This window comes from Salminus brasiliensis, chromosome 1, assembly GCF_030463535.1.
Source record: "Salminus brasiliensis chromosome 1, fSalBra1.hap2, whole genome shotgun sequence".
In the NCBI taxonomy this organism is placed as follows: domain Eukaryota; kingdom Metazoa; phylum Chordata; class Actinopteri; order Characiformes; family Bryconidae; genus Salminus; species Salminus brasiliensis.
The window spans coordinates 11,470,359-11,491,507 of NC_132878.1; the positions used below are offsets into that span (position 1 = coordinate 11,470,359).

The 21,149-nt window shown below is 38.9% G+C and overlaps 1 protein-coding gene across 2 annotated transcripts in view; it reads right to left on the reverse strand.

Moving 5' to 3' along the window:
- LOC140543723 (multiple epidermal growth factor-like domains protein 9) overlaps nt 1–21,149 on the reverse strand; it is a 142,103-nt gene that overhangs the window by 101,949 nt on the left and 19,005 nt on the right. For both annotated transcript variants that reach the window (XM_072667032.1, XM_072666950.1), the window contains exon 2: nt 12,340–12,538. In XM_072667032.1, the coding sequence (XP_072523133.1) occupies nt 12,340–12,538 (199 nt within the window). The remainder of the gene's footprint in view (nt 1–12,339; nt 12,539–21,149) is intronic.

Here is a 21,149-nt window from a genome sequence, read left to right on the forward strand (position 1 = left end):
AGCTCTGCCTGCACAATGGCAACAATAGCATAGCTGAAGAAACTGTACAAGTATAGACTCGTGACAAAAAAAAGGGTACTTCAGTTTTGTAAACCTGCAGTATTTTCCTCTTGGCTTGGTTTGTTTTCACACAAGAAAAAATCCCAAAATGATTAAACAAACCACGTGAGAATGTCCTCTCACTTCTGTCTGGGGCGAGAGCAAGAAAGTAAATACAGAAAGAAGTTATGAATTTGTGCACTTTACCTTGGAGCATGGCAGAGATGGCATTTGTTCATATCTGTAGTCCAATATTATCAGGGCAGCGTATCAGATTAACATCTGGTGAGACTGAGATCAGATCATGTTCTCATCACAAACACTGCTCCAGATATGGGGACCAGACCGAGACCATCTCTGTCTTCTCAGTAGTCTTATGTAGTTGTTTTGGCCTGCATTTGAGTTAATTACTGTATTCACACCTGCCCAATTGAGTGTAAAAATTACCTCTTATATATCCACACACACACACACACACACACACATACATATGTCAAAAACGTCCATTAACGTGAATGCAAAGTAAACGTTTGTTTCAGCGGTTACTGTTAATGTACATGTATATAGTGCTGTTACTATTCATTTACTGTCATTTAATCAAACTTTTTTAATATTTTGAATTATTTGGGAATTGCAAGTATTAAAAAGGAAAAAGGTCAAAGTAAATCATGGCATTAACATAAATGTGTTCTTATTATACGACCTCTAATACTTTCAAACAGTTTTGAGTAGCTTCTTGCTTCAGTTATACGAAATTTACGATCGAATAGAGTGTCTGATCCCAGATCAGCTGAAGGCCACCGTCTGCCAAGCATAAGTAAAGCTAGCGTGCATTCCACAAATGCTGTAGGTCAGCCAGGAATGCGGGAGACTACCAATTTCCACAGGATCCGGCCAGGCGGCTTCTACAACCAAATTAGCCTCGACATTTCACTCCTTCTTCTCCAAGCGAACAGACAGAAACGCAGCCGGCTGAAGCCGTCTCAGTCGCACGGCTTGGCTAATGACTCTGGGAGTTTAGATCACGACCGCGGGAGAGCTCTCCACAGCGAAGTGACCTTTCTTCAGCACCTTTCTCCCAGCAGTGCCAATTCGCTGACACAGGACGTGCGGAGCTTTTTCTGCTGCTGTTTATAAAATGTGAGAAGGATGGAGAGGTTGAATTCTTGGCTGCGGTGTCAGGTTTCTGGTCGCCCTTCTTTGATCTGACCATGTGAATGACACTGAGTCACAGGACAACAATAACAAGGACATAATGACAGGAAATAAAGGAAATAAAAAGGGATTTAAATAAAAGGTTTACGATGACTTTAGCAGGCTGGTTGTGAACCATGAATAAATACACATTAGAAAAAACACAAAACTTAAATACTATTTTTTCTAAGGTAAAAAAAAGGTAAAGGTGCACGTATTTGTCACTGTACAGCGAAATGTGTCCTCCGCATTTAACCCATCTGTGGTAGTCAACACACACACACACACACACACACACACACACACACACACACACACACACACACACACACACACACACTAGTGAACTAGGGGCAGTGAGTACACACACACCCAGAGCGGTGGGCAGCCACCTCCAGCGCCCGGGGAGCAGAAAGGGTAAAGGGCCTTGCTCAAGGGCCCAACAGTGGCAGCTTGCCAAGCCCAGGAATCGAACCCACAACCCTGTTATCGATATCCCTGCTCTGTAACAGGAAGACGAAATCTGGACTCTCACAGACCTTCAACAAATTCCACTGAATAGATTTGACCATGATGGAAGTTTAAATAGGGGTTAGAGAAGGGTTACAGACACAGGGATCCATTCGTCAGGATTATATATCCAGTAGTGCCTAATAAGTAAGGCTGACCCTATTACAGAACTTAACAGAAATCCTTTATGCAAACAAAAAGTCTGTAACTTTCCTGCAAGAATATCAGAATTCCAGCTTGGACACAGCTAGTGGTACCTTAGCAGAATTACCACATTCAGCAGCAAAACAATAGCAAACTATTCAAGAAATAAATCAGCATAACTGTCTGAGCGCCCAGTGTTAACTAGACTGGACAAATACTTACTTACCTACAGTTTAAACAATTTTACACTACCAATATAAAACATGTCAAATGTTAAATATAGCTAATCATTAGCAATGAAACGCACAATGTATAAAACAAACAAAAATACTTACACCTCATGTTGACTGTACCTAAAAGCTCAAGGTCATTAATGCTTTGAATACAGTAGATTACATCTAATTTCCTGCTGTTTTTGACATCTCATGAATCTCACAGGTGTTCTTTACATTGACACCAACACAGTATTAGCCTATTTAATGAAGAACTGACCGGAGGGATGCAGTGATCTGGGAATTGTCAAGGCATGTCATCCTGTCAAAGGTCATTTTAGCAACTTTGTGCACATTATTTTAATACGTAACCAATGTGCATCGAACCTCATATAGAACAATAAAAAAGTAGAAAAGTTGAAAATAAAAATAGCCAGTAAATCAAACAAGCAAACAAACAAAAAAAATCAGACGACACAAAAATAAACAATTATTGTTGTTGCTGCTGTTTTTGACAATGTGAATCTCTTTACATTGCATCAAAATGTGGTGATGACTGGACCAATAGAAATGCTAGTTTTTTGTGTCTGTTGCCCAACAGCTGCCCTAATGGTTGATCTGATTCACCTTTAGGCAGAACACACCAACACAGCACTAGCCTATTTAATGAAGAACTGACAGGAGGGATGCAGTGATCTGGGAATTGTGCGCTGATGCAAATATCCAACATTTTTCATGTGGAAATGTGCCAATGTCGACTCTATTGCCAATATATTAAAACTGATCAAATATGTAAATTAGTACTACATACACCTGGATTAGCATTGCAGAAGAATTAGGGCTGCACAATACTGGAAAAGATAGGACATTTCACATAAAAAAACATAATACATTGATTATTGACTGTCCTGTATTTTTTTTATCATATTGTCAAACATGTCATGGTATTAATAATGCACGCCGTGTTTCCAAAATTGAGGAAAATAAATGATATGCGGCAGACGTCATGGAAAATGAGAACAGGTCAAATTTAGAAATAGAACACTTATTTCTGCAGCGTTATAAATGCAATAAATGCAAAACAAAAAAATGCAGATATTTTAGTGTAGTGGCCTAGTATCACCTAAACACACAAACAGCATCATCAAATACTGCTTTAAAACATTGCATTAATCTAAACATCTGTCAAACACTGATTTTTGTTGTTGAGCAATTATCTGCTGATGCCAATATGATTCTGATATAATCCCTCATCACTAATAAAGCGTTAGAGGATATAAGTGTTTACCATGTTAAAGTGGTAAACAACACGATGTGCTCTCTGAATGAAGGAGAGAACGAGTCTGACATTTCTGCACATCTGAGAACCTGTGGGACTTTGACAGCTACTGTTGACAAGCTGCAAATGCTCATATATGTCTGAGGTCCTCGTCACACAGCAAGCTGCTACCATGTAAGGTCAGCAAACAGCAGCAGCTGTTCAGAGGCATCAGTGTGATGCTCAAGAACACAACAACAAATATGATTTTATAAATATAAAAATCTAAAGTTAGATTAAAACATGCTGGTAAACCTTTATGCCACAGTTTAGCAACCATTATCCAACAATATCAACTATGACACCTTGAAAAAAATACTTGCTGATTGGATTTTTTTTTTTTATTGATGAGGTTTACTTAAATAGAAAAATAAATGTTCACAGGCATGTCATCCTGTCAAAGGTCATTTTAGCAACTTTGTGCACATTTTTTGAATATGTAATCAATGTGCATCGAACCTCATATAGAACAATAAAAAAGTAGAAAAGTTGAAAATAAAAATAGCCAGTAAATCAAACAAGCAAACAAACAACAAAATCAGATAACAAAAAGATAAATTAATAGCTTTCTTTTTTTCTTGTTCTAAAATCACATGTTTAAAATCAGCAACAATTTCAACCGAGAAAAAGATTTCATTGGGTAATATTTTTGTACTATTATTTAAATGCATCTTTTACTGAAACAGAAAAAACATGAATTAACATGAATTAATATTAATTAAAAAATTATATATAAAATGTAATATTAATTTAAAAATGTAATTAATTAATATTAATAAAATATATATTTTTTTTCAAATACTGAAAACAATGCAATTTATCTATCCACAGCAAATGGACTACTGTACTAGAGAGTTCTTAGCATTACATTAGCCACCACATTTCATGTTGTTCTGACGACACAACACTTGTTATGTACACATTATGTGCTCGTAATTTAAATTTCAAGTGGGAAGTAGGATCTAATGCTGTGTTCATGTGCTAGTCAGAAGTTCCACCACTCTCATCTCCATAAAAAACACACCCAAATATAAAAACCTCACAACCAGATCTTCTTTCTTTATGGCACACACAAATCAATGCAGCTTACAACACGGTTTAGTCTATAAACTTCTCCACAGAGCTGGATTGTGGGGCAGCTATTTTGAGTAAGCAGAAGCACTTTTACCTCAGTATGGGAGATCATTCTGAGCACTGGGGCGCAGTTTGAAAGTGGAATAGTGTGGATGATATGACGGTTATAGATATAGATATGAGATGATAATGTAGCTCAAAATTTAGCTTAAATGTTTAAATAAGGTTTGTGTCATTTCACTAAAGCACTGTTTAACCTGATAAGATACCTGAAGCTAATGGTTTGGACATCTTTATGGAAATGAGATGAGATGACCTAAATCCAGTCTTTGTGCTGCCTGCTCTCAAGAAGAACTCGTAGACTACAATATTTAGTACACATTGAACGAATTTAAGGAATCGTACAATATGTGTACTACATATAGTTTGACCCTCCTACATATGCACGAATTACTGAAGCAACCCAGACATGCAGATATCAAATTATTTGAACAGAGAATGTTAAAGCAAATGACCTAGCCTACACTTCAACCTAAACCTAAACTTAACCTAACTGTAACCTAACCCTCACCCTAACCTTAACCCTAAACATAACTCCAGTAGAAAGTTCTTATTGTGTACTGCAGAAGTTCCCTATTCCTATAGCTGTTGAATCATTTCTTTTGTAGAAGCTCTATAACGGTGGAAAGCAGAATGCTGTGACTCTGTTTTCTTAATTCTTCTTCGAGGACATGTCAGGCTGGGTTGTGTGTATTTGACAAAACAGCATTTGGCAAATATGCACTGGGAACTTCTCTTCAATCATGTACGCCACTGTAAATCATCTAAAATGTTACAAATTTCTTGGGGTACATTATGTTATAAATAATGTCTAACATTTTACATATCACATCAGATGTTAAACTTATTAAGTCTTAGCTGATCAACTAGGTAAATGATCAATCATGTTTATTAGATTTGTCTCAAACTATTTCTTTAACTTATTACTTATTATACAACATTTACAGTCAGAAAACAACAAAGGATGTCAAGAACATTAGTGTTTAAAGCCAAAGGTTAGTGCGTATTTAGGAAATATATAAATGATTAAAGGTGTTAACCAGGAAAAAAGGGAAAATTGAAAATAAAAAAAGGCCAGTAAATAAAAAGTGAAATGATATAAAAAGCAAATACATTGTGAATACATTTTCTTTTATTTCTTATGCTAAAATCAGATGTTTAAAATCAGCAACAATTTCAACTGAGAGACAGATTCAACACAGCGCTAATGACTTTTCAAATGCAGGTTTTTTTTCTGCCATTTAAACTCATCATTTCCTAAAATTTAAAAAATATTCATTAAAACCTGCACAGAAACTCATCTGGACCTGCAGCTGATCAGAACATTAACAGAACACACTTATGTGCACACTGCAACGTTCTGCAACGTTACTACAGCAGAAGTCAGTGTCAATATAACCGCTATCAACAAACGACACAGTGTGAGTCAGTTCAGTTCAGTTGCAGACGGGGAAGTGTGTGAATTCAGTGTTTGGAACTCCCCTCTGATGCTCCTCGTCTGCACCAGGATTGAGAAGCTGAGGCGGCTGCACGCTTTATGGTCGCTCCAAGTCAAACAGAAGCGGATGGCTGGAGCTCGCATGACTGCGGCTATCCCGTTTCCAACGGCAGGCGGTCTGCTGCTGTGGTGGGGCTATAATTACTCACACTGTACCAGCTCAGACAGAGCAACACACCAAGCCTGAAACACATGCCCTGGCATAGAGGGACAGCACTACAGCCGCTTACTTGAATACTTAAGGGTCTGGCCTAGATGTTCGCGATATGGCAAAACAGTAACCTCACGACACAAGAAAAGCTCAGCATAGCAGACATCTCTGTTTCAACCAGTGTTTGCATTGACGCTAGCCAGACTTCCAATCAAATCAAAAAGTCTGTAACAGAAATCTTGCTATTGTTTTACTCCAGTATCTGACAATTGCGTGACACACTTGCACCACAGGGTGCACAGAGCTAGAGTCTCCAGTACCATGCACAGTGCATGCAGTGTACACAGTGAAACATTACGTATTAGCAGTTGTTTCCATGCTCCGTCAGCTGTACAGGTCTGTAGTTCAGAGACAGTGGGAAAAGTGTCCAGAGGCCTAATGAGGACTTCACCACAGCAAACAGTTCTGAGAATACTCTATGCTGTATCATCACTTATCCACAAAATCTTTCCCCTTCTACAGTTTATTCTTTTGCATTTCGACTTTATCAATAAACAAACTTATCCCCCTCATCCATCAATTAAAAAACATTTTTGCGATAGTTTGGGAAGTCTGTCCGAAAAGTGTGGAAAGCCACTCCTGACGTTTTATCAGTGCTGATGCTGGCACTTAACTCCAGTACTGGAATTGGCAATAGAGAACACAGACGCCATAAAGCAGGTTTTGACGCAAGCAACATATCCCTGTTGATGGAAGATTTCACGTCTGAGTGAAGCAATAGCAAAACCGCCTGCTGCAAAGCCTGTAACGTAGGCATTTCTAGGGGTGTTTGACTTGAGGATGCTGTTAAACGCCTGCAACAATCTGTTTAAACCAGATGGAACGGTACATTTCGCATGGCTGAAACTTAGCTTGAACAAAAACTGTTCTTTTCTACACAGAGATTTTTAGATACCTGAAGCTTAAATAGCTGCATGAGCACTTTTGTTTCTAAACTGTGAACTTTTTCAACCAGTAAATGCTGGTTCAATCTGTTTTATCAAGCTTATTCTAATGTATGTTTGACACTGTTTATCAAAACACCATAATTGTGATTTTTATACTATACTTTTATACTATATTCAACTTTATTGGCTCCTACAGTAGTTAGCAATAGGTTAGGTTAGATAGAGCAGGTATTGATATTCGCTGAAACCTGAAGATCAGGTATCGTATCAGGAGGGGAAAATATTGTGGTATTAGTGCATCCCTAGACACAATGCACGATCAAGATTCCATATAGATCAAATAAGACTGATTACAGCCAACATTTTCACTTTCCAGCTCGGTTAATATTAGGGGTCGACTAATATGTGTTTTTGGGACCAGTGCTGAAAACTGGTAGAAATAGAGACCAATATCTGATATACTGGATATTCCCACCCCAGACTACAGATTTGGAATACCTATGTTAGAAATCCGGCAAACAGGAGGCAGATTCAGGAGTCAGGAGACTGTTAAAAGTTGAAACCATATGAAAGTAATTAGTTCTTAGTAATTAGTTAGTTCAGCACTGGTCCCAAAAACACATATTAGTCGACCCCTAATATTAACTGAGCTGGAAAGTGAAAATGTTGGCTGTAATCGGTCTTATTTGATCTATATGGAATCTTGATCGTGCATTGTGTCTAGGGATGCACTAATACCACAATATTTTCCCCTCCTGATACGATACCTGATCTTCAGGTTTCAGCGAATATCAATACCTGCTCTATCTAACCTAACCTATGGCTAACTACTAGGGTGTAAGTTGAATACAGTATAAAAGTATAGTATAAAAATCACAATTATGGTGTTTTGATAAACAGTGTCCAACATACATTAGAATAAGCTTGATAAAACAGATTGAACCAGCATTTCAATCTGTTTTCTCTGTACTGCACTTTATTTATCTGATAGTGTCTCAGAACAACCTGTACTACCGTCTCAACCAGTGACTCCTCTGTTCTCCATATTTAGATCTATTTAATCCAGTCTGCACTGTTCTTACTGCTGCACTTAGCACTTTACTTTAAATATACAACTCTGAACATGTTAAGTTTACAGGCGTGTCTGTGCGTGTATGTCCCTGTGCGTGTGTGTGTGTGTAGGATGGGTGTGTTTGTTACTTCTGTAATGTTAGTTATTGTGCACTGTGAGCTACTGTAACCAAAAACAAATTCCTTGTATGTAGCTTGTATAAGCATACTTGGCCAATAAAGTCTGATTCCAATTCCGGGCCATATTTTCTCTCACCTAAAAATGCATTTTAATAGTAAAAGAAAAGTCAATTACTGATGAATTATTAATGAATACAGCTTTATCATAGATAAATGCTCTAAAAATGAAAAAGATAAGATAATCCTTTATTAGTTATTTCCACAGTGGGGAAATTCTCAGTGTCACAGCAGAAAAGGGATATCAGGACACTCAGATGCATAAATGTAAATAATACAATATAAATAATAGAAGTAAAAAAAAAACAATAACAATATTATTTACAGATTATTTACAGATAATTGCAAATTGACTTAACAAAAGTTGTTGTTTTTGTGACATCAAAAACAGCTGATTTTCATTTATGTGATGTATTAACAGAAGAGCAAACTGTACATTTGTAACAGTTCATACATACATTATATATTTAAGATTATATATTTTTAGATATGGGGAAGACAATATGGGCCCTTTAACTGCGATTGTTATGGTAAGGCATGATTTGAATGTATGAGACACTTTAATGAGCACATCCAGCCTTCGCTGCATTAAAACGGCAGAATATAACCATGCTGTCTAAGCCGTTCCCTAAAAAGAGGTGCCACAAAAAAAAGACCACCCACACAACTGACAGGGCTGGCGCTAGAAGGCAATCCACAATTTCCACATTATCAGTGAAAGGTATGTGTCTTTTCCACAAACTGCTCTGGCAGTGGGTCAGGTCAGAGGAAGGCTAAAGATAAGCGCTGTGCAAAGACTTCAAATAGCCTTCTCCTGACAGTGACAAATACCTGACATGGCTATACACCTGCTCAGCCTTGGCTGGAGTGCGCACGGACTGGCAGCATGCTCGGACTACGCAACAGACCATAAGCACAGAAGAGGACATAAATCAGGTTATGTAAGAATGCTGTCATGATGAAATATGATTACTCAAAATAATAATTTATTAAAATAGAGATTAGTGAGCAATCTGTGAGATGATGATGCATTTTTCAAACGTGCCGACTGCTTTCTCTAACGTTACAAAAAAGATGATAATACTAATATTGATGATAATACTTTATTTTATGCATTTTTGAAAGAGATTTGAAGAGTTTCTTTTTCCAAAAGTATTTTACAATCTTTATCGTATCACAGGTCACAAAACCAATACAAAAACTGATTAATAAGAAAGTTCACTAAACATCCGCGAAGGACAAACGACTCCAGTCTGTAATCAAGCTCTACGCAGCTAAAAAAGGCTAAAAGCTAACGCTAGCTGACGAAGTGAAGCCTCACTCGGAGGATAGCCATGCCTCACAGGGAAGCTGATGAAGCTAGCCGGTTACTACGACCGGCTGCAAAGAGCACGCCAGGCAGCCGTGTGCACAGGCCCAGCCAAGAAGGAGCCAGCTGTACCACATGGTCAACGAGACGCTTTACGGTAAGCAGAAGCCAAAATTGACAGTGTAGGCAGCTGGGGGAGTGGCTAAAAGGCTAAATGCTAACACTAGCCCAACCGGTGTGCAATCTGGTTGGGCTAGTGTTAGCATTTAGCCTTTTAGCCACACTGTGGAGTTTGCCAGCTAAAGAGATTCTACCCGGTTGGGCTAGTGTTAGCATTTAGCCTTTTAGCCACACTGTGCAGTTTGCCAGCTAAAGAGATTCTAGCCGGTTGGGATAGTGTTAGCATTTAGCCTTTTAGCCACACTGTGGAGTTTGCCAGCTAAAGACATTCTAGCCGGTTGGGCTAGTGTTAGCATTTAGCCTTTTAGCCACACTGTGGAGTTTGCCAGCTAAAGAGATTCTACCCGGTTGGGCTAGTGTTAGCATTTAGCCTTTTAGCCACACTGTGCAGTTTGCCAGCTAAAGAGATTCTACCTGGTTGGGCTAGTGTTAGCATTTAGCCTTGGGACAAAAGCGAAATGGGCTAGTGTTAGCATTTAGTGCAGTTTGCCAGCTAAAGAGATTCTAGCCGGTTGGGCTAGTGTTAGCATTTAGTGCAGTTTGCCAGCTAAAGAGATTCTAGCCGGTTGGGATAGTGTTAGCATTTAGCCTTTTAGCCACACTGTGGAGTTTGCCAGCTAAAGAGATTCTACCCGGTTGGGCTAGTGTTAGCATTTAGCCTTGGGACAAAAGCGAAATGGGCTAGTGTTAGCATTTAGTGCAGTTTGCCAGCTAAAGAGATTCTAGCCGGTTGGGATAGTGTTAGCATTTAGCCTTTTAGCCACACTGTGGAGTTTGCCAGCTAAAGAGATTCTACCCGGTTGGGCTAGTGTTAGCATTTAGCCTTGGGCCAAAAGCTAAATGGGCTAGTGTTAGCATTTAGTGCAGTTTGCCAGCTAAAGAGATTCTAGCCGGTTGGGATAGTGTTAGCATTTAGCCTTTTAGCCACACTGTGCAGTTTGCCAGCTAAAGAGATTCTAGCCGGTTGGGATAGTGTTAGCATTTAGCCTTTTAGTGCGCGCGCACACACACACACACACACACACGCACACACACACACACACACACAAAAGAGAACCCAAAGAGGACAGTAACAGTAACAAACACTACAAATATGCTCGTTTCTATTCGTTTTTGTAACAAATGGATAGACTAGGCTATGCTAAGCTAAACTATGCTGCTACCATAGGCCATCTCAGACTTAAACCAGCCAATAAAAGTAGAGCTTATACAAACATCTCGGGAAAAGGCAATCTAGTCAAAAACGAAGCAGCAAACATGCAATACCATGAGCACAAAACACAGGCAGGTGAAACAACAACAAGTACACTCCCGTCCTCTCCAGCTAATACAGGACCAGTCGTGACTTGTATCGGCTGAAATGACAGCAGTGTGACATTAACGCTGCCATAAGCAGGTGAGGAACTAGACCGACAAGCAGGGCAGGGCAGGGCAGCAGCCAGCTAGAAACTACAGAGCGAGGAACTCCACCACATCACACAGCTGTGTCACAGTGACGCTGTGAAACGCACATCACCCACCACTGAACCCAACTGCTCCTTATTCTGGCAGAATAACAGGCCTAGACCACTGCACATCATCAGTGAATGCTGCTATTGCTTTGCATTTAACACCCACTATCAACAGTCACATCTGAGATACAGGAGCTTAGTGCAGACCGTATAACAGACTACACATCAAAGCCAAGATAAAAAAAAAGACAAGGTTTTCAGATCTGCACATAATCCCCCAAAGAGACCACAGGCCTGTTACCAAACTGGGTACAAGCATAAGAGCCTGCACATGATGCAACTGGCTAAAATAAGCTTAAGCATGACATGCATAATATATACAGGATCTGCCTCTGCTAATGAGATTTTAGGATCAATTATGCTGTAGATTATTTTTATTGATGCATCAATGCAATCTAATCCAGATGCGTACATTCTTATAAAGTATAAAAAGAGACCAGCCTTCAGCCCAATAATAATGATTAAAATACAGGTTGAGATTTAGCCATATAATTAAGCTTAAGTTTAGGCTGTAAAAGTGCAAATTATTAAGCCTATAACAAGATCAACCACACCACACCACACCACACCAAGCAAATTCAAGCAGCACTGTTAGATCATAACATGCTGAAAGCTGCGGACAATGAAAATGCAAGCGTCAGTGTTTACAGCATCCCCATAGCTGAGGACAAATCACAGTGGCCCTAGCTTCAGATTAAACCCTATTACATTATTAATATACAATTTTGGAGAATATTACCTACACCTAGATGGACAGAGAGATGCTCATTTGCCCCACCTCCTCACATTATGACTACATTAAACATGACAAACACAAATGCACAGTTCCGTTCAACTCCATATGAAGCATCAGGTGAGTGGAGACAGTTTTCAGACACTGAGAGCAGATGGAAAAAAAGTGTGGACGCACACTTCATCTACCTCCAGTCCTATGCGAGACTTACCTATCACAAGTGGTCCCGAGAGCTCCATATGTGTCACATTCACATGGCTGGCATCCGCTAGTGCCGTTGGTGAAGTACCCATCCTCACAGACGTCACACTGGGGCCCCGAGTATCCTGCCACACACGCGCACTGGCCGGTGCGAGGGTCACAGGCAAGCGGGTCCACCGTGCCCTCTGTACTGCAGTTACACTGAGGACCTGAGAAAGACAGAGTTCAGATCCATCTTTACTGTTCTAGCAAAAAAGCAGCATTTTTCGACCAAAGCCATTCATGAGAACAAAGCTGTGGATAGTGGAGATATCAGCCCCCAGATCTGATCAGGGTCGGCTAATGCAGAGTATCAGCAGATGCAGATTCCGACCTGATCTTAGTGTTTGTATAAATAATACAGCCCTACAGTTTAGAGCAGATGAGCTGCTGATTAATATGTGCAGTAAAATCCCTTTATATTTACTAGCCGTTCCTATAATGAGACATTCTGGACTGATTAATTTAGTTGAGTAGATTTAGATTCTTTAAATCACTGTTTTTAAAGGGTGTTTTATATATTTAATATAATCCAGTCTGACTCTCCAACCTGACCAATCAGGAATCAGGAGCTCCCGGCTCCTTTAAACACTCAAGTCCAGTGCCATTTCCTTTGTGTGCGCGTGTGACTTCTTTCTTTACAGATACCGAAACCACAGGTTTCTTGAATAACACCGTGACCTGCTCTTACTTCATTATCATTATTATTATTAATATTATTAGGTATTTTCATATATATATATATATATATATATATATATATATATATATATATATATATATATAAACATACACACACACACACACACACACACACATACATACATACATACATCTAAACCACAGAGGTTACACATGTTTGTGGCTTGGCACAAAAAATAAATAAATAAATACATAAATACACACACACACACACACACACACACACACACACACACACACATATATTTATTTATTTATTTATTTATTGTGATGTAAAGATTGCGGCGCCATCAACCAAAGAAAAGAAAGTTTTTACTGAGAGGAAAATAGAGGACCTCAAATTCTTTCGTAAGATATTTATGTTTATGCTTCATTTCCATTTATAAACAATTTCTGTTTTCCAAATATGTCCTAAAAAGGAGCCCTCTGTCATCGGCCTGCAGAAATCAATTTCCACTACATTCATATATACTTATACATACATATATACATACACAAGGAAAATGCAATTAGAGTATATGTGTATTTTTTATATTGAAAAAATACACATATACTCTAATTGCATTTTCATTTTGTAAAGCACATTGTGGCATTTTCAAAAACGTGGCATTTAAATAAATGTCGCACACTGGACAGATGCTAACCATGGTTACCAAGCTAGGATTTGTTTATTTGCTGCAAGAGAACCTATGCAGAGTTCTGACCTTTTATAAGGGAAGTGAATAGAAACAGGCAGAACTGGAGTAATTTGCTGCTTAAAATCCCTTTATACAAACAATATACACAATATACAGACAGACCTGCCAACAGATACTTAAATCTCGACTATTTAAATGATCTGTTAATTTTCAACCATTAAACAGAGAAAATGAAGGCCTCGTCAGAGGAGGACGCGTAACTGTAAAAGCCTTGGCCACATCGCAGAGTGCCACACCAAGCCTGAGGAACTTTGAAGATAAAGTTGCACATACACAAAGCATCTTTCTTTTCCTCCAGATAGATAATCACAAAACGCCACATTGCAGGACAGGAAAGGAGTGAACGAGCAGGGCAGGAGTATCCAAAAGAGCTGAAACAGGAGTGACCTTGACAGAAAAGGTCGACTCCTTTCGCTCAAAGATAGCGCGGCACAGTTATCCAGGCAAGCTCGCTTAACTCCCTGCAGTAAGCGTAACTGCTTTCCACAAATAGTGAACTCTGACTATGGAAGCTATGGAAACTGCTTTATTTCTAGCAGCAGGATGCTGCAGTCCATCTTCTGAAAAGAACATAGTGTAAATGTGTGAAAGAAACAGGCTTTTTTGTCAAGCGAAGGGGAAAGCAGAAAAATAACGAATAGCATCAAAAGCTAATGACCGTTCCCTCGTGGAGATGGATATTTTGTAGCCAACAGGGGGTCTACGTCTCCCACAGCGCACGGCACTGAGCGGAAATCTTAGTAGAGAGTGAAAAACATGATGAGGAACAGCTTGTTCTACAGTCTCGTCAGAGTTTCCAACACGCATATGAAGAGCTGCAACAAGAGGAACAAGGCATGTGGCAATGTTTTCAGCAGGGTTCCATCAATATATTGGTGCGGTCATACACAAAACTCTTATTTTCAAAAAGGCAACTTTACAAGAGGATGAATCAACCTTCTTAACTTTCAATGGCAGATTTTATTCCAAGTCATTCTAGAGCATTTCTGTTGGGCCATTCTTCATAAGAAATCATGATACAATGTAAAGAACAACTGCCAGATTTAAATGATGTCAAAAAGCAGCAAAAATGGAGATACAGGGTTTTTGTGTGACAACGATATATTGATTGGTAGACAATAATCAGCTAATATTAAGAACCTGTGGACCTATTTATTGGTAAAGGTTAATAAGACAACTAGTTGCTGGACTCCTAATGGAGTTTGTGTTTGTGCATGAAAGCAGTTCAAACCACATCCAGGCTGCGTGAAAAAGTGCTCCTATAGCTTAATCTCTAAAATAAAACTTTCTGTTCTTCTTTTACGTTTAAAAAAAGAAGTTCAATTTGCCCTTTTGTGAGGTGCAGAGACCACAGGCATGTCTCAAATGGTTCCTTATTCTGTGAAATGAGTCAGTCTTGTTACTGGTTAGGGTCAGAATCATTGGGAACAAGATGCCAGTCCAGCCCAGGGTACAACACACAACTACTCACTCACACCTAGGGGGCATCTTAGCATAGACTCCCAACTGAGAGGAAACCGGAGTACCTGGAAGAAACCCACCAAACTCCTCATAGACGGTGAACCCAGGCCCCTGAAGCTTTATATATATATATATATAAAATGAGTATACTCAAAAATTCCTGGTTTTATATATACTGTTGTCCCACAATGCAATACAAAATGGAAAGGGAGGAGCTATACTGTAATATATATAAAATACTGTATATATATAAAATGAGTATACTCAAAAATTCCTGGTTTTATATATACTGTTGTCCCACAATGCAATACAAAATGGAAAGGGAGGAGCCATACTGTAATATATATAAAATACTGTATATATATAAAATGAGTATACTCAAAAATCCTGGTTTTATATATACTGTTGTCCCACAATGCAATACAAAATGGAAAGGGAGGAGCTATACTGTAATATATATAAAATACTGTATATATATAAAATGAGTATACTCAAAAATTCCTGGTTTTATATATACTGTTTTCCCACAATGCAATACAAAATGGAAAGGGAGGAGCTACTCACGTGTGGGAAAAAAGAAAAAAAAAAAAAAAAGGTGGGCATCCATGCAACAGTAATAGTTGCAGGACAGCTGGTGTATAAATGTGACCATGTTGGCATAGAAACGCTTCCTCACTTCCTCTAAGTACAAAAAGGGTTAGTATGCTAATATTTAACCTGCCAAACCTGTCCTAATAAGATTAGCATACAGTTCATGACTTAGTATTAGTGTATGATATGCAACTGGGATGCACTCTGAGCACATCGAGCATCACACTCACTCAGAGTGCCCATGCTTACCCCGGTCCACAGTCAAAAGCGACTACAATAGGCACGTGAGTGGAACTTGACCTCAGAGCAATGGAAGAAAGACGCCGGGTCCAAGTGGCCCTGTTTTCTTTTACATCATGTGGATGTCAGAGTTTACCTGTGTCCAATATCGGCTAAAATAAAGAATCTATGGATTTTTGGTAACGGCAGACAAGACAAACTAGACAAGCCTAGTGTTCAATCAGCTGCAAGGAATTGATCAATGGAAGAAGCTCAAACAGATATCCTCTTAAAGCTTAATCTCTGGAATAAAACTCTGTTCTCTTTTCAGTTTTCAAAAAGAAGCCTGCCCAGTGTCGTTTGCCCTTTTATGAGGAGCAGAGGCTCCCGGCACAGTTAAATGGTTCCCAAAATAGTTTGAATAGAAATGCTGAGTTCTAGCAAAAATCAGTCGACCTCTATAAGAATACTTGGAGTGTCATGTAAGGTTTGCTTTTGTTAATTCTGCAATTTTCATACTGGGTAAAGCAGCGTTTTATGAGCATTAATGCAGATTTCTTACAGTGCCCTTCTTAAGAGGTTTAGAACAGGGGCTGCTTTGTTTGGAAAAACACTAAAGCAACGCAAATAATTTAGTTTACTTTGAAATATTTCGTTATTAACAGACTAATAACGGCTTCTTTTATGTGTTCTGATTCATCATCATCATCATGAACCAACTAATCCATTATGGAAACAGTAGTAAGAATACACTGATGATATCTTTAGTTTTTTTAACGCATTTAATAGTGTCAGGAATGTAAATAGTTCAAATCCTTTATAGTGGCAATGACTTTGTGTTCTATAATGTAAGAGCATTAGCATTCTCCCCTTGGTTTTCAAGCTGGTAAAACAATGTGATTCTGTGATAGCGTTGTTTCTAACCAGACGTAATTCAAGAGTGAAAGGTGGGAGTGTGTTACCCCACATGGTTTTGGTAGCACAGGCAAAAACAGCAGAAAATGCATATACTTCTGAAGGGAAAGCAGCTGAAAGTGCAGTCAAAGCACAAAAACAATGAACCAGTCTTAAAGTAGCCAGTACCTGACTCCTTCAAATATGCCTGGATCTGCTCAGATCCAAATGCAGTCATGTGAAAAAAGTTAGTGACACTCTATGGAAACCTTTAGTCTTTTTTAAATATATATAAACCTTTGTATTTTTAACCATATTTAAATATATGGACATTGATCCTCATTTAAACAATATTGAGAGAGAATTCAAAAAGAAAAAAAGAAATATCTTACAAAACACCCTATGCCCCAAAAGCAGGTACTTCCCCCTTGGCTTAAGTTAGACATTTGCTATAATGATCTACCAGACTCCGACATCAACTGTGTGTCGTTTCAGCTTTAATTTTTAGACACATGGTCTTGCATTTTTCTCAAGCGCCATTTAATATGACAGAACATGTCTAGTGTATTCTATGTTTGAGAGCTCTCCAGGCCCTACTGCAGCATAGCAGCCACAAACCATGACATTTCCACCTCTATGCTTTACAGCTGATACGAGTTCTTGTGCTCAAATCCTGTGTCTGGTTTACACCAAACATGTCTTCTGTTACAGTGTCCAAATAATTCAGCTTTGGATTCATTTGTCCAAAGCACATTGTTTCAGTCGTCCTGGTTGTGGTCTACATGTTCTCTGGAAAACAGTGGTCTTGCTCTGATGGGTTTTCACAGCAGGGTTTTCCTCCTTTCCTCCTTCCTCCACCTTCCTTAAAAAAAGAAATCAAATGTGTGTGGTCTCTTTCTGATGGTAGATGCTGTACACTGACTTTAGCTGTGGTATGAACTACCTGTAGATCCTAGGACATTTTAGGATTGTTGGAGACACGCATTTTATGGTCTCAACACTTTGGACTGAACTTGCTAGGACGGAATGATCTGGCCATGTTGGCAGTTGTTGCACTTGTAAATTATTTTCTGACAGTGGAACGGCTGATTTCTAAGTGCTCTGAGCTCTTCTGAAATCATTTCCAAACTAAATGTAGAGGTTTAAAATTAAACAAGCCCCGTTCAAAATCCCCTCTAAATGTTCTAGTCATCTGTATTAGGTACTTGATTCTAATTTTAGGCATTTGAATTAGTAATAAATAAAGGGGGGGGGGGGGGTCCATCTTCCAATATTATTTAAGTTAAAATATCCAAATGTCCATAAGTCCATAAGAAGTAATAAAGTCCATAAGAAGAACAGGTAGCAGCTGTTTCATGGTATTGCCAGGTGGTTACTTTAGTATCTCTCGTGGGTGCCAAGAGGTTGTTAAGTGGTTACTATGGAGTTCTAGGTATTTACAGTGGTATTGCTGGTGGTTGCTAGAGTACTTAAATCATGAGGACGTTAGCACAACCATTTTTTTTGGTTGCTAGAAAGTTACTAAATCATTTATACTATCCCAGGTGGTTTCTAGGGCACTACTGTGATAAGATAAGTACTTTAGTTATAAGCACAACAATTTTTTGGTTGCTAGAAGGTTACAAAGTCTTTCTTTTGCTTGGTGGTACATATGGCATCTCGTGTGCCAAGAAGCTTCTAGCTGATTGCTATGCATTTCCAGGTAGTTTCTGTGTAAAGTGTTACTGCGGTATTCCTGTTGGTTACTAGAGTATGCAAATCATGAATGATTATTATGTCGACACCACATGGTCAATCAAAAAGCTGGATATCATTCTCAATCATACCATTCATTTTGGAGTTTAGTAAATATCGTTGAACGAGTTAGCAGACAAAAGAGCCATTAAAGCAAAGTTAAATGTCATTTATCAGTATTTCCAGCTCCTCAGAATCAGGCTAAAATGCTCAGAATTTGATAGAGCCTAGCTATGAAGGGCCTGAATTGTGCACCACTAGATGAACTGTTCTTTCCGGACCACTCTGGAGACCTTTCTTCAGCACGGTAGATCACAGGGAAAAAAGTAACAGCCTGGAAGCCCATCAAACCAGTCTCACCTGTACAGTGCTGATAGCAGTTTATCAATGCCTTGGAGGCAAACACACACAAGTCTCAGGAGTTTTGCAGCAGCAGATAGATGATTACCTTCCTGCCAAATTTAGCTCTAGCTTCAAGTTCAGCAAATTGCTTCTTCTCTTCTTTCTCTCTTAGCTCACCACAGCAGGAATGTGGTTCATCAATAAGACTATTACATTAGGCTCTCTATTGTCATTATCGCCACAGTGTGTACTACTGATCTTACGGCAGGCTCTCTGAGAGGCTGTACTGTAGTAATTTAAGAAGTGATGCGCTCAGCTGCATTGCTGCCAGGGTCACACACACAGAGTCAGCAAATTTACTCTTCACAGCTGAAACTTGCAGCAAAAAACAAAGAGGCCTAATTAAGCTAACATTCATGCCAGCATTCAGCAGGGAAAGAAGGTATTACTCGAATAAAACTGAATTCCAGTGTTATGTTATATTGATTTTACAATATCATGGAAACTGATGAGCCCAAAACAGTGGAGCCTCAACCCCAAAACTTAAATAAACTCACTAAAAAGCACAAACACAAAACGCAAGCAATTAGCCAACAATTTACAATAAATAACAGGTGGTAGTTGATGTTATTAACTCCAAAATGATGTTAAGCGGTAGGTAAGGTAGGTGGTTGCTAGGGTGTTGCTTGATGGTTCTGATGGATCCTAGATGGTAACTAGGCCACATAATAATAAGAATTATTATTATTATGGTGGTTACTACGGTATCCCTCATGGGTGATTAAGGATTGTTAGGTTGTTGCAGGTGTTTTTCCCTGGTGGTTGATAGGGCACTGGTATCACAGGAACAACATTAGGTGTTTAAGGTATTGCCTGGTGGTTACTATAGTATCTCTCATGGGTGCCAAAGGTGGTTGGGTTTCAGGTAGTTTCTAAGGTGTTACTGTGGGAGCTCTGGTGGTTGCTAGAGTACTTCAATCATGGGGACTTTTGAATCACCATTTGGTTGATAGAAGGTTACAAAGTCATTCATATTATTCCAGGTGTTTTTTGGGTACTGTTAGGTGGTTAATATGGTATCGCTCATGGGTGCTAAGGGGTTGCATTGATGTTCCAGGTGGTTTTTAAGGTGCTACTGTGGCATAGCTGGAGGTTGCTTTCACTTGTGTCATGCAGACTTTTGTACAAATCTTTTTTGGTTGCTAGAAATCCTTTATATGATAGCAGGTGGTTTTAGAGGATTAAATCAGGTGGTATTTTAGTGCATTTAAAATAAATTTTCCAGTGTTTCACCATTCAAAGTCCGACAAAGAGCGTGTGTGTCTATATATATATATTTTTTCCCCTTATAATTTCCGATCCAGCTTTCTCAGCTGATATCGCCCAGATGCGATACCCATTGATACCAACGAACAATTACTGCAAGGAAACCATACGTTCAATCAAAAAAGCTGAATAGAAGCACATCATTCCCAGTAAGATCAAACATTTTAGAGTTGGAGTCAATATCGTAGGAAAAGTTTGCAAACAAAAATTTGTTTTGGAATTAAATAATAATCACCAATTCTAAATATGAATACATTGTCTGTCAGAACAAATACTGTGATATAAACATGAATTTATATTGAGAACCCCTATTGTTCAGGGGTCCAGCTAATTTGCTGCCTTGTCTCCATCCAGCTTTGCTCTCAGCGGCCAGAGTCATGGGGAACTACTGGGCTTTTTCTCCTTACAGATGGAGCAGGTGGTTCCTGCTGGAGGAGACAGACACGTGCAGTGATAAGCTTCACCTCAATATGGGCCTGAGAAAGCAAGAGAGGAGGAGGGGCTGAAGGAGACATGTAGACAAAAAAAAAATGGAAAAGGAAGAGCCAATAGATGTAAAGACGCTGGAAATCTAATGTAATTAGTAAGCTTCCTAAAGCTAGTGGTTTTGTTTGGCTGAGAGGGTCAAAGTTGAATTTTGAAATGCCAGCTGGCACGATTCTCTCACGCTACAAATGCATACAGAATCTAATGACATTGAATCTAATGTTGTAGCAGAATACGGGAAAAAAAATACAGCACCATGATACATAGCACACATACATCATTCTTTGGATATTTAATTTTAATGGGCTTTGATATTTAGTTTTTTATT